Genomic DNA, 14,372 nt, shown 5'->3' on the forward strand with positions numbered 1-14,372 from the left:
TCGCAAGAGAGCCAGAGGCTGGCCGACCCGCTCAATTTGTGAAGCTGTATCTCTTGCATAAATCCCCCAATGATTGTGGTATCGCACTCATTTGCTCGTCTGAACACGTACGTCGCATCTACCGATTTCCGTCCCAGTCGAATAATTCCTTGATGTTGGTCGGCAACTGGTGCAGTGTGGAGTACCCCCTGGCAGAGCCCAGTACCCACCTGAGCACTTCCCCGGCCTCCGGGCTGCGGTAGACGTCGCACTTGTGCAGCGGCATCCTGGCCGGGTTCTCCGGGTCGAACTTGCCGGCCGCGCGGCACGCCGCCCTGTGCAGCTGGTACTGCAGCACCGTGCCCACGAAGAACCTGCAACAGGGGACAGGGGGCGCCAAACAACTGCTGTTAGTGGTAGTGGTAGCGGCAGCAGTGTGGGTGGTGGTACTAGTAGTAGTAGCAGCAGCAGCAGCAGCACCAAAATGGGTGGTGGTGGCGATAGCCGCAGTAGTCACAGAGCAGGTGGTACTGTAGCCTGCAAGCAGCCAACCACTACGTCACTCAACACCCCACAATCCGAAAGTCGATAAATATTAAAGGCTAATGTTGAATATAATTGGGGAGAAGAGGAGCTTGTGGCACAACTTGAATAGAAGAAGGGATCGGTTGGTAGGACATGTTCTGAGGCATCAAGGGATCACAAATGTAGCATTGGAGGGTAAAAATCGTAGAGGGAGACCAAGAGATGAATACACTAAACAGATTCAGAAGGATGTGGGTTGCAGTAAGTACTGGGAGATGAAGAAGGTTGCACAGGATAGAGTGGCATGGAGAGCTGCATCAAACCAGTCTCAGAACTGAAGACAACAACAACAACAACAACAACAACAACAACGACGACGTTTTGACACACAATAAAATGATTCACAGCGGAAAACGTTTTCCTTCGTATTTTTTGCAAAATTTTAAAATGACACGAGAGTGTCAGTACATACATGGGCTAAACAAAAATATAAAAACACCACGAGATATGCGTGCTGCAACGCAAACGCAGATACTGTCAAGGATTATGTGAGCAGTTGGGCTGATGGGGTCCATGTTTGTGTGTCCCAGCGGCGATGCAGTGTTCCCAGAGGACAGTCTCCTGTTCACGCAGCTCGCATTGTCCAGGACTGGTTTTGTGAGGGCCAACATGAGTTGTCCCATGTCACCTGGCCACACCACTGTCACCACAACTCAATATTATTCACCCTTTGGAGTCTAATTTGGAGAGAATGGTGTGTGATTGCTATCCACTTTCACTGCCGTTACCCGAACGCCTCACTATTTTGCAGGAAGAATGATTGGCGGTGAGGTGACAGAAGGTCATGGGATACCCCCTTTTTCCATGCGTAGCGCAGCAACTCAAAGTGGTTATGGACTCTACAAGTCGTTGGAAGTCCCCTGCAAAAATACTGAGTCATGTCGCCTTTATACCTGTCCCTAAGTGCGAAAGTGTTGGCGGTGCAGTATTTTGTGCACGAACTATCTCTCTATTATGTTCGATGGAGTTAATGTCACGTGATGTGAATGGTCAAATCCTTCACTTGAATCGTCCAAAGGTTCGCGAAACCAATTGCGAACAACTGTGGGCCAGTGATATGTTTGGGAACACAAAACCCACGAACGGCTGCAAACGGTCCCCGAGTAGGCGGAAATAACTGATGCAGCCAACGGTTCAGTTGGACCAGAGGACCCAGTTCATCCCGCGTAATCACAGCCCACACCTTAGTGGAGCGGCAACCAGCTTCGGCCCATGGCTTGGTGGGATCTGCGCCACACTCGAACCCTGCCATCAGCTCTCACCGACTGAAATCGGGGCCACGGGTTTCCAGTCGTCTGGGGTCCAACCGATACGGTCACGAGCCCAGGAGAGGCGCTGCAGGCGATGTCTGTGCCGTAAGCAGAGGCACTCGCGTCGGTCGTCTGCTGGCGTAGCCCGTGCCAGATTTGGCCGCACTGTCCTGACGGATACGTTCGTCGAGCGTACCACATTGATTTCCGTAGGTACTTCACGCAGTGTTGCTTGTCTCTCAGCACTGGGAACTCTACGGAAACGCCGCTGCTGTCGGTCGTTAAATGAAGGCCTTCGGCCACTGCGTTGTCGGTGGTGAGAGGTAGTGACTGACATTCGCTGTTCTCGGCGCCTCCTGACAGTGTGGAACTCGGAATATTGAATCTCCCGACGACTTTTGTAATGGAATGTTCCGTGTGTTTAGATCCAACTACCATTCCGGGTAGAAAAGTCTTCATTCCCGTCGTGCTGCCATAATCATACCGGAAAACGTTTCACCCGAGTACAAAACGACAGCCCCGCCAATTCACTCTCCTTTTATACCTCGTGTACGCAATGCTCTCTCCATCTGTATATGTGCATCTCACTCCTCAGTGTGATATTTCCATGAAGTCCACACAGGGCCTGTATTTATCCATTCCGCGACGACTGGAACGTGTTTTGAGTGCCGACGGTTTTCCCACACCGTATTACGCATATTAATTGTTGTAACGGCGACCGTAACAGTCGCGGGGATGAAGTGACGGAAACGCGGCGGGACCCGCGGAGCGGCCTGCGAACAACAACACAACGGGAACGGGAGAGGACGGACACGACCAACATGGATCTTACGACGACGACGACAACAACAAGAACGGAACAACAGAGTGAAGAAAACCAAACAAGACAACCACGCCCACTCGTAAAAAAAAAAACACGAAAGTAATACGCTATCTAATGCGAGGCGATATGTCCCGAGACGTACGCAAGGCTAGACTGGCAGGCTGCTGCTGCTGCACTCATCTAATACTTTCCCCTCTTTGGGGAAGTGTGAGGGGGAGTTTATAGCCTTTTGGCTTTTACTCCCCTGTGTACATGTGTGTGTGATTTTTCTGTATATTTTTGATGTCTGTGATATGTGATGAATTGTTGTGTGTATCTGGGACTTGCCTGAGGTAGGCGAGATGATTGGTGATATATGGGAAGGAACTGGATTAGGGATTGGGTATTGGGATTTTTCTCTTCGACTTAATCGTCGAAGATCGTCATAGGGCGCTTGTGTTTATCGCGGGACATGTCATACCGACCAAGGGAGTGGATGAGTGCATTTCCGGATCTGGAAGTACCTTCATAGAAGGCCCTTGCCAGATCCTGGAAACGCTCTCTCAGGAGTGGGATATCGGCTGCGGCGTGCAGGTCGTCTGTGGGGAATCCGAGAGGTAGATGCAGTGCCCTTCTGAGGGCGCGGTTTTGCAGCCTCTGGAGTTTGTCCAGGTGCTGCTTCGCCGCGTATCCCCAGACAGGGCACGCATACTCCATTACTGGCCGGATCAGGGCCTGATAAACGTTTACTGCTACTGGGCAGGGAAGGGAGCTGTTTGGGTTCAGGATAGGATATAGGATGGACATTCTGGCGCAGACCTTCCTGTGGACCTCGTCTATGTGGGGTTTCCACGTGAGACGAGAGTCCAAGGTTACGCCAAGGTACTTGGCGGTTCTGCGCCAGGGGAGTTGGGTTCCATTTAGGTGGAGGTGGAGGGGGGGACGTTGAGGAGGTTCGCGCCTTCCGAGCCTGCGGGTAATCAGCATTGCCTGCGTCTTCTCCGAGTTGATGGTGATGCGCCAGCGACGGGCCCAGGTTTCTGTGTCATCTAAAACCCTTTGTAGCCTACGAATGACCAGGTCCTTGTTCGCATTTCTCGTGTAAAAGGCTGTGTCATCGGCGTACTGCGCGGTGTGCACCAGGGGGGCCGTTGGAGTGTCCGCAGTGTACAAGCTGTACAATACGGGCCCCAGGACCGATCCCTGCGGCACCCCAGCACGAATGCGCCTTCTGGTGGAGGTGGCAGTTTCTACTTTGACGGAGAAAGTCCTATTCGTGAGGTAGCTCTTGATTAGCTGAACTATGCTCCCTGGAAACCCTTGTGAGTACAACTTGTAGAGTAGCCCTCTATGCCATACTGAATCAAAGGCTTTGGCTACGTCTAGTAGCACTATCCCGCAGTAGCCTCTGTGGTTGAAGCCCTCTGTGGCTGCTTCAACCATTCTCATGACCTGTTGTGGGGCAGAGTGGTTCTGCCGGAATCCAAATTGGAAATCCGGCAGAATTTGCTCTCTGGTAATATGTTCTTGCATGGGTTTTAGCAGGAGGCGCTCATAGATCTTGCTGAGAGTTGGCAAGAGGCTAATCGGCCTGTAGTGCTGCGGGAATAGAGGGTCTTTTCCTGGTTTGTGTATCGCGACCACTTCCGCATGTTTCCAGCAAGCTGGGAACTCACGGGAACGAGTAATCTCGTTGAGGACGTTCGCGAGGTGTGTGATCGCTGTGGGTGGGAGTTTTTTGACTAACTGGTTTGTGACACTGTCGTGCCCTGGCGCCTTTTTTGTAGGGAGGGACCTGATTACTCTTGCCACGTCCTCGGGGGCAAAAAGTATGGGTTCGTCCTCTGGGTCCTCCTCAGCATTGAGGAAGACAGTCAGTTGACGACTGACTACCTCTTCATGCTCTTCATCCTCGGGTTCTGCCGTTTGGAACTGCTTCTCGAAGGAGTCGGCGAGGGCGTTGGCCTTATCAGCATTGCTGTAGACCAATCCCCGCTCGCCGTGCAGTGGCGGCATCCTAGCGCGTCTTTTTGTGAATTGTTTGGTTGCTTGCCAAAGTGTATGATCGTCTACTTTGAGAGCTGTGAGGCGGTTTTGCCATTGCTGGTTTCTGTGCTCATTGAGCGCTACCTTCAGTTCTCTCTGTAGACGATTGAGCAGCCTCCTGGTGGCCTGATTTCTGGTGATCTTCCACTCTTTTGCCACTCTGTTCTTGTGACGGATTTGAGCTAGTAAGTGTTCCGGGAGCTGTATTTGCGGTGGAGGGCCATCCCTTTGTGGTGGGGTGGCCTCTTCCGCTGCCTGCAAGATGGTGCCTGTCAAGTCTAGTAGCGCTTGATCTACTGTTTCGGCAGTAGGTGGCGGAGCGCGAGCGATATCAGAGGCGACAGTTTCTTGGTATCGCTCCCAGTCTGTTCGTTTGTAAGACGTCTGGTACCGTGGGAGTGCTACCCATTCTCCCACATCGACTTCTAGAATCACTGGGTTGTGGTCGGAGGACATTCTGTTGATTGTCCTTGCGGTCACAAATCCTGCGATCCTCCTAGTGAGAGCTATGTCTAACACATCGGGCCTGCTTCCGTTTTTCGGAAAATGTGTGGGCTCGACTGGACCCCATGTTTCGAAGTGGTGGGCGCGCGCTAGTTGTTGCAGCTTGGCGCCTGCTCTGGAGGTTACTCTAGAATTCCAGTCAGGGTGTTTGGCATTGAAGTCTCCCCCTATTACGAGTTTGCCTTCAATTTGCCCTAGAGCAGCTATGTCTCCCTCATCTATCTGGTCATGTGGGGGTCGGTAGACTGCAACAATTGTTAGGGGTCCAGTGGCAGTGGTTACTTCCACCGCCACTGCTTCGATTTTGTTGGTAGCTGGTAAGAATACCTGGTGGTGGGGGATCCCTCTTTTTACATATATGGCCACTCCTCCGCCTTGGGTTGGCCTGTCTTTACGGTAGCTAATGTAGTTGGGAACTGTCGCTTTTACTCCCGGTTTCAGGTGGGTTTCCCCCATCATGCATATGTCGATGGAGAACTCCTTCATGAGTTCTCTGAACTCGACCTCTTGATTAACAATGCCGTCTGCGTTAAAGACGCACATTGTCAGGCCTTGAATATTCGGGCGTCTATTCATGATGGGGTGTTGATACTACTGGGGAAGTCGCAGAGGGGAGCGACTGCTGGACTGTTGCCTGAAGGGCGACGAGGATCTGTGTGTTTTGCTTTTGGGCTTCCCTGAATTCCTTCATCATTTCCATGACGAGGTTCATGGTCTGCACCATCACGCCTAACAACTGATCCATGGGGGGGGAGTGTGTGTGGGGTTCCCTAGAGCTTCCTCCGTTATGGAGGACCTGGTCGTTGTTGCTGTGTGTTTCCCGGTGTTGTTGTTGTGATAGTGTCTGGTGTTGCGATGATTGGGCCACGCTTTCATGGTTTTTCGGAGGAGAAACCACTTCCGCGTAAGTCGCCCTCGGTGTGTCCGGCCTTGGTTTTACCCAGGCCTTGTCTGTGTGTATTGTCATGTTTTGGTGTCTTGTGTGTCTGGATGGGTTCGTGGTGTTTCCTTTTCGTGTGTGGGGGGCGGCCTTTGCGCCCTTTGCCTCCTGTGTGTGTTTTTTATGGACCTCGCAACCTTGGTAGCCCGCTGTGTGGTTTTTGCCACACAGCGCGCACCTTATTTGCGGGTCCGTGTGTTTTACGTTACAGGTTCTGGTGTCATGGGCCTCGGCGCATTTTCTGCACCTCACTGCCATGGAGCAGTGTGCCGCAATGTGGTTGAGGCCCTGACATCTGAAGCACTGCACCGTCTTGTTTTTGCGGCGCAGTGGTTCAGTGGTCACAGGGACCGCCAGGATCGTCTTAATGTCCCTTTTGTTCTGTGGGACGTCCGGCAGTGTGACCTGGTACAGGGGCCATTTGCTCCCTATGTTTCCCATTTGATGGACCGCCTTGACAATGTACCCCTGGGCAGTCAGGTCTGTTTTGATCGCCTGGGGGGCCACTCGTCTTGGTAGGTCCCTGATGACTATGTTTTTATTACGTGTTTTTGTTGTGGGGAAAGTGTAGTGGGGTATGTTTCTGCTGTTCAGAAGTGTTTTTATTGTGGTGTAGTGCTCGAGTGTGATTAATGTAATTTTTATTTTGTCACCACCAGCAGGTTTCGCTTTGAAATTGCCTCCCCCGATTGCTGTTTTTAACATTTCGTAGAGTTCCTCGTAGTTCTCAGTGAACTCTGCGACGATCGGAGGGAGGTGGTGGGTGACATGATTTTGTGTTTGTGTTGTAGTGTCTTGTGGTGCCTCTGGCTCATCGGCCACCGCCTGGAACCTGTTCGGGGTGGGTTCCACTCCCCGGGCCGGCGGGAGCCTCGGCTGGCGAAAGGTTTTCCTCGCCAGCACGAAACCATCCGAATCCTGCCCGTTTATGCGGTTCCCTTCCAGTTCCGGTGTTTCCTGGTCCCCTCCTAGGACGACGACAGGTGCTGTCGGGGGCGCGGGCTCCTCAGAGGGTGTGGAAGTGGTTGGGATGGGGGTGGAGGATTGCTTTTTCCCCTTGGAGTGCTTCTCCTGCTTGTTCTTCCTTACACGCCTTTGTCGGGATGTGGTGGACTTGAGTGGGGGGGATTTTAGGAACTGGGATCGGGTAGGGGGTTGGGTGGCAGTTGCGGGTTTGGGGAGGATCTTAGTCGGTTGACTGGGCTTCTGCTTGCCATTTAGGCTGCGGATATGCTCAGCAAGGAGGCCACAGCCGTTGGCAAGCAGGAGAGGGCTGAGGAGAGCGGAGGGAGGGGCGGGATCGCAAGTCCTGACGATGTATTTATCTGTCTGCGTTTTATGTAGTTTTGCCATGTCGGTAGCGGAAAGGGGGCTTGCTGCCAGGTTATTGTCAGTTGCCACCTTTGTTGTCACCGTTAGGTTTTCCGGTGGCATTGCTGACCCTACTATTACGATGGCAGACGCGGAATTCTGGACGGGGGCGGCGGAAAACCTCTCTGTGGTTCCGCGGCCCGCTTCCAGGTCCTGGCCTACTTTTTCCCTATTCTTGGGGGGGGCAGAGACTGACTCTGCGGCAGCTGAGGTGCTCGAGACGGCCGGCCGCGCGGCCCGCGGCAACAAGAAAGCGCGCCTCGTGTCGCCGGCGGAAAGAGACCGCCGCGACCCCAAGGCGCCACCCAAGCTCGACATTCCACAACGGCGAGAAGACACGACAACTCTGCCAGGCGACGCCATGCAAAATTTTCTCCAAGTGCCGTCCGTGCTAAGACCTAGGCGCAAGTGCCCGTCAATGTTTTAATAAAAACAGAGCCGGAGAAACGCCGCTGCTGTCGGTCGTTAAATGAAGGCCTTCGGCCACTGCGTTGTCGGTGGTGAGAGGTAGTGACTGACATTCGCTGTTCTCGGCACCTCCTGACAGTGTGGAACTCGGAATATTGAATCTCCCGACGACTTTTGTAATGGAATGTTCCGTGTGTTTAGATCCAACTACCATTCCGGGTAGAAAAGTCTTCATTCCCGTCGTGCTGCCATAATCATACCGGAAAACGTTTCACCCGAGTACAAAACGACAGCCCCGCCAATTCACTCTCCTTTTATACCTCGTGTACGCAATGCTCTCTCCATCTGTATATGTGCATCTCACTCCTCAGTGTGATATTTCCATGAAGTCCACACAGGGCCTGTATTTATCCATTCCGCGACGACTGGAACGTGTTTTGAGTGCCGACGGTTTTCCCACACCGTATTACGCATATTAATTGTTGTAACGGCGACCGTAACAGTCGCGGGGATGAAGTGACGGAAACGCGGCGGGACCCGCGGAGCGGCCTGCGAACAACAACACAACGGGAACGGGAGAGGACGGACACGACCAACATGGATCTTACGACGACGACGACAACAACAAGAACGGAACAACAGAGTGAAGAAAACCAAACAAGACAACCACGCCCACTCGTAAAAAAAAAAAAAAAAAAAAAAAAAAAAAAAAAAAAAAAAAAAAAAAAAAAAACACGAAAGTAATACGCTATCTAATGCGAGGCGATATGTCCCGAGACGTACGCAAGGCTAGACTGGCAGGCTGAGCGACAGGCAGGCGCTTAAGTACTCTATCGGGGACGCCGCTATTGGCCGCTGCAGGCACATGTTCCACTGTGGCGCCCTCTAAATGCAGGCCAGGAGGCGCGCGCCGCCACAGCTTACGGAGCAATGGTGCAGAGACCTCTATGGGTCTTCGACGTCCATGACGTCTGGCGGGGATTCAAATTCCGCGGCGCGCGGTATCAGATTAATGACCTGCGTTTGCGGTGCTCCCGTACTCCTACGCATCCCCTGTACACGGCGGGGACACGTCACGAGGCTGGACTGGCTTCCCTGCAACCACTCAAGTGACTGCAGCACACGTTTGTCTGGCCTCGGCCTCTGCCTCTGCACCTACGGTACGGCTATCTGTGTCGTCGAGGCAGGGAAGCCGCGTCACTTCGGCCAGGTCAACGGTTCGCGATATTTTTGTGTCATCCAAACGTCGTAACATTTTGTAATATTTCTGGCTTTGGGTCCGTCATATTCGAGTACAAGAATCTCTTCTTAGAGCAGTCGAGAAGGCAGCAGTGGCAAGATGACGTTCCGATGACAGATGGTTTTTTCGGTACGGGTATCGTCAGAAAGACCGCCTACATTGTAGTCCTTCTCCGCGATTCGGAACTTGCGCGCCAAAATTACGATCTTCTATTGTCATTTTTATTACTAGACAAACTAAACAGCGTACTTACTTACATTACAAGTTAAAGCATCTCTCAATAGCGCGCTATCATTCCACTATTTCGCAAGTATTAATAACCGATATACAACTGCTAAACGGAAAGGCAGACGAAACACTTCGGATCGCGCCAGCTTGGATGGCGGGCGAAGTGGTTCGGCTGTAAGATCGGAGCTAGTTTTGGCAGTGTCGCAGGACAGACATGTCTGCCACGGGCGGTGTCAGGTTAAGACCCTATTAGCGATGTATGGTTACATGGACGTGTAGTTGAGGGCAGTGTGCTCGTAATTGCAGGAATAGGCAGTTCATTAATTTGTTGAAGAACAGAAACAAGTTCTGACTCTAAAGCGGAATGTAATTGTGCAGCTTCTCGTGTTCTGCCAATAAAAAGCGAATTGCATCCCGTATAAACTAAAAAATTGAAAATTTCATTATTCACATAGTATCAGATCCTCGCTAAGAGTTTCTTACAGCCTCAACACAACGGATCACGACCTACGTGCTGTTTTCTGCGCAGGGAACAACAAGTGTGGAAGACAACAGGATGGTGAACATTCATTAGAACTTAGGATTACACTCAGGGCTGTGGAAGCAAACAGGCAGCTCGCGCGTACTGCAGCCTCAGTACAAATTACGTCAGTGACACGTCCCCTGTGCTAACACACAGGAGGTACGACGGAGAGAAAGGGTTTATAAGACGCACGTATACATCACCCTACCACCCTCTATCAGTCTCTCTTTCAACATGCCGTAATTTGACTGAAAATTAAAATAAAACTGGTATGTGTACGTCATTACATTTAGTAATAAATGAGAAAGTAGAGTTTACAATTGTAATTAATATTTGGACAACAAATGTAAACTGAACTTTTTATCTGTTGTTACATGTAACCACAAAACTTTTTTACTGGTCTTAATTAAACGCAGAGGTTTCTCTGCAACATACGAAGACTTTCTCCAAATGTCATCAGTTCACGTATATTTTCACTGGCGGCACGTTATATACCCCACATGTTGTTTCATAATTTGGCTGCGATATGTAGAACGTGTTTTTCTGCGAGCATTTCTCATTTTTATCGAGCCAGAGAGGAAGACGACGTCGCGCAACGACCTGACTGACATCATACTGATTACGTTCGATTTCAGCATCCTCTCAGCCACATTACTAATACCCCTGCACACGGATGAGAGAATGACGGGAAACGCGCGTGCACTGGCAGAGTGAGACTGGCTTTCCCGTACCGAGGCCTGGGAAGTTTCTGAAGCTGGCTTGTGGCGTGGTCTCTCTCTGCCCCGTGGTTCCTCTGGCCGCCCAGTCACATTCTAGACGGTGCTGAGCGGAAATCTTTTCACTAGCGGCTACCGAAGCGCAGTGCCAGCTTCCTTTTGATTGGAGAAAGCGCCTGGCACTGCAGAACTTCTTTTTCCTTAATTTGAAGCCAGTCTCCCATTAATCGACTGTGACTGTCTCAAAATATGAAAAGGTTTTCAGATAACGCTACAAATCACAAAATTTGCTGGCTACTAAATTATATACTTAGCGATTCTTCATCATCAGGCTACACTGGAATTACAAAAACATTTAACGTTAAGTGTATGCAGCTATCAAAGTTTTGTGATCAACCTATGCGGAGTGGGACAAGGAGGGGGGAGGAGAGAGGGGAAGGATAACCTAGTTTGAGTAATTTTAAAGCAGTTACTAACATTATGGCCACACAAATGAAGAATTCAGTAAAATGAAACTCAGTCGCACAGGAGAGCCGTACGCTGAAGACACGGCCAACCAGACGGAGGTGAACAAACACTTCCCCGTCAGACCCCGCCACTCTGCCGCTGTCCGACGTAAACACGGCGGGAAGCGCCACGACCACCGGCTCCACAGCCACACGCGGCCGGGGTCCTCGGTGGTTAGAGGGTCTGGAACGTTCCGGCGCCTCGGCTGGGGCGGGCCGGGGTTCTATCCCCGGCCGGCGCTGGAATTTTCAGATTTCTCTACCCTGGCCTCCACCTCCGCCCGGGCATGTGGAGCATGCCGGGAACCCCCGTGGGGTCCGTGCTTCGGATCCCACGTGGCGTTCACACTCCAGTTACAAACCACGGCCCAGTTATGCCGTTGCTAACACTGATTTTTTAAATTTTAGGTGGTTTTCCTCAAGTATCTCACATTATGTGATTTGTTGCAAATCCAGGATTACAAGTATCCTGAAAATGTAAGAAGACATTTCTAGGGAAGAAATAGCATATATTATCAAAAAATCTCACTGTAAAAACGAAATGAACGCTACAGAATTACAACAATGAAAAACAAATTAAGCATGTTAGTCTTGAGGATGACAACATATCACACATTTTTGCAGTTAATACTTTACATTTTCTGACGACGGTATTTACACTCATTTCAAATACCGCTCTTTCTACATTTTTTAATATCGAACATAGGACATTATTTTTCTTAAATTACCTCAGTGTCAAAATGAAACCCAACTCATTACAAAAACGAAAAATTCTTGATACGTAAGTCGCTTATTTCTGTGATTTTTAATGTGCGGAATACTAATACGATGAAAAATTTCGTTTCACACATCATTTGTTGTCCAGTTAATAATACTTGTGAAAAAGAATTTGTCAGCGATTTTACTAACAGGCCAATATATTTCATATGGCAGTGGTTGCTCTGGTTAATGTATGTCGTAAGTACTATGACAAGATATCAGGCTCTTCTCTCTACAAAACAATCACGTAGATCCGAAAAATATTTGCAGTACCACCTACACACATTATTTAAGCTGAGCTTAATGAAACAGTCTGTGAAAGCCTTACTCAAAGATGGGGAATGTTTGATGCATTTTTGCAAGACGTTTGCTGACCTGTCGAAAGTGAAACAGAACAATATGCAACAGGTATGATGTATGTCTTGTTATACTACTGGAGTTAAAAAGAGAGAGATTGTCTTTCTCTTTGCTGTTTGAAATCCTACACGCTACGATGCATTTCGTATCCTCGTAATGTGAAAAAATAAAGTAGAAACTGCTACTATTAAATTCAATGCCACACGCCCATTCTAAATGCTTGGAAGTGTAGATAAAACTTTTTTACTAATATCAATTTACTTGTAAGGAATGTTGAATATGACATTCCGTGTGCGTTGTAACATGGAAAGTACACAAAACTATGGTAATTGACACACAAAGCAGTGGCGTGTTTTGTTACAGTCGTATAAATTAAGTCACTCACTTTTCGTCACTCCGCTATCAGTCAGCCGTCCGTAGTGCACGCCTTCGCTGGCTCTGGCGAGGACTGCCCCTAGTAGAGTCTGCTGCTTCACTCCCCAACGTCTGAGGCATTCAGCGTGACCGAAAAACATCAGACGGCACGAAAAGCGTAATAGCGATACCGAAGAAGGCTGCTGCAAATATTATCGAATCATCAGTTAAATGAGTCCGCGGTCGTAAAACAGTGACGCGAATTGTCTAAAAGGTTTCCATCTCCAGTTTCTAAATGTTGTACAAAAGAGAACCACTGATCAGAGTGACGTCAAATTTGAACAGTACATTATTGACCCAGGGAGAAATGTAATGGAACAAAAAACAAAAAATTAACCAAAATTTTACCAATTGATGGGGGTGTGTTGCAGATGACTAGCAATACGATGGCTATGGTGTCAGTTACACATCACACCATCTGTACTGTTGACTGTGCAGGACAGGTGACTTTTATAAATTTTGTGGACACTATTTTCGCTTTAAGGAGACGTAACGTTAAGACATTATTCGTGTAGGAAATTTGACGACGAGAAAGCTCCCCCTCCCCCTCTTTTAGTAAAATGTCGACCTTCATTCATTTAAGATTTGTTAGATTGCCACCCTCTGTCCGACCCATTGTTCGCACAGGCATTTCAGCTCCCGTGTTCATGAAACACAGTTACCTTGTAAGAGAAATGTACTTGAAAGCGCTAACTTCATTTTATTCCCTGATCGAGAGATCCGAAGCCTAGCTAGTCAGTTACCCGTCGTATATTTCTGTAATGTGGCACCAAGAGCCACTTTTAATTAATGTTTTGTTTGGCTTCAAACGGCTTGGCATTCAGTGGGAAACAGAAAGTAAGAGGGGCTGCCTGCTCACACTCCCGCAGAGCTGCGATAGTCTGTAAATTGTTCCAATCCTGAATATGTACTGTTTGGTCCGATCATTAGCATAGAAAAAAAAAACTACTTTAAAACACCGCACAGCACAGCAAGCTCCTGGAACTGCCTTTCCAGATTTCAGTATCTCTTATATCCAACACACTTTTGGAACTAGGAGATCATTTCCTCTATCTAGGAAGCAAATTATCAACTGAGAGTTCATCGGAGAAGGACGTGGAGAACAGGGTTCGTGTTGCCCGCGCCTCACACGTCCGGTCTTCCTGTGTAGCTGCTGTTTGTAACCTGAACGCCGTGTCGCCGCAATCTTGAAAAAACTGAAACACCTCAGTGATCAGGTCAGATACATTACGAACTTGGTATCAACTACAGGTGTTTCTGAGAAGGCGAACACATGCAGTATAGAAGGCTCCGGTTCTGGTTATCAGATGGGTTGGGCACGTCCAGCGGATGTGGTGGATCAACAGAGTTCTTCGGAGAATTTTGTAGAGTGAGGCGTGCACAGGCAGAAGGACCAGCTCGAGGGCAATCTGAAGAGGCTAAACGTTGACCAGGTAACTGGAGTACCGATGCTGTTTTGAGTGGGAACGTGGAAAATCTGAAATGGAAAAGCGTCAGAGGTGCAAATTTTGCCAGGATCAGACACCCTCTGCTGTGGGTCCGCAGATTTCATGCTAGGATCGATTTGCTATGCCGCCAAAGGCACCTCTGCACCTGAATTGCGATAAAGGAAATGCAGCAGAAAAACAAAAACTCGTATACGATTATCAGTCGACGACGAAGCATTGGCTTGTCTCAATAGGTTAGTTCGTTTCACTCGCGCGTTCCGCCCACAGCGCCTGCACGCCGTGTACCCGCCGAGCCC

At 49.5% G+C, this 14,372-nt stretch overlaps 1 protein-coding gene across 1 annotated transcript in view; it reads right to left on the bottom strand.

Moving 5' to 3' along the window:
- LOC124552385 (angiotensin-converting enzyme-related protein-like) overlaps positions 1 to 14,372 on the bottom strand; it is a 189,493-nt gene that overhangs the window by 27,345 nt on the left and 147,776 nt on the right. Inside the window, exon 4 of the mRNA XM_047126648.1 lies at positions 210 to 353. Coding sequence (XP_046982604.1) covers positions 210 to 353 — 144 coding nt within the window. The remainder of the gene's footprint in view (positions 1 to 209; positions 354 to 14,372) is intronic.

This window comes from Schistocerca americana, chromosome 10 (genome assembly GCF_021461395.2).
Source record: "Schistocerca americana isolate TAMUIC-IGC-003095 chromosome 10, iqSchAmer2.1, whole genome shotgun sequence".
NCBI lineage: Eukaryota > Metazoa > Arthropoda > Insecta > Orthoptera > Acrididae > Schistocerca > Schistocerca americana.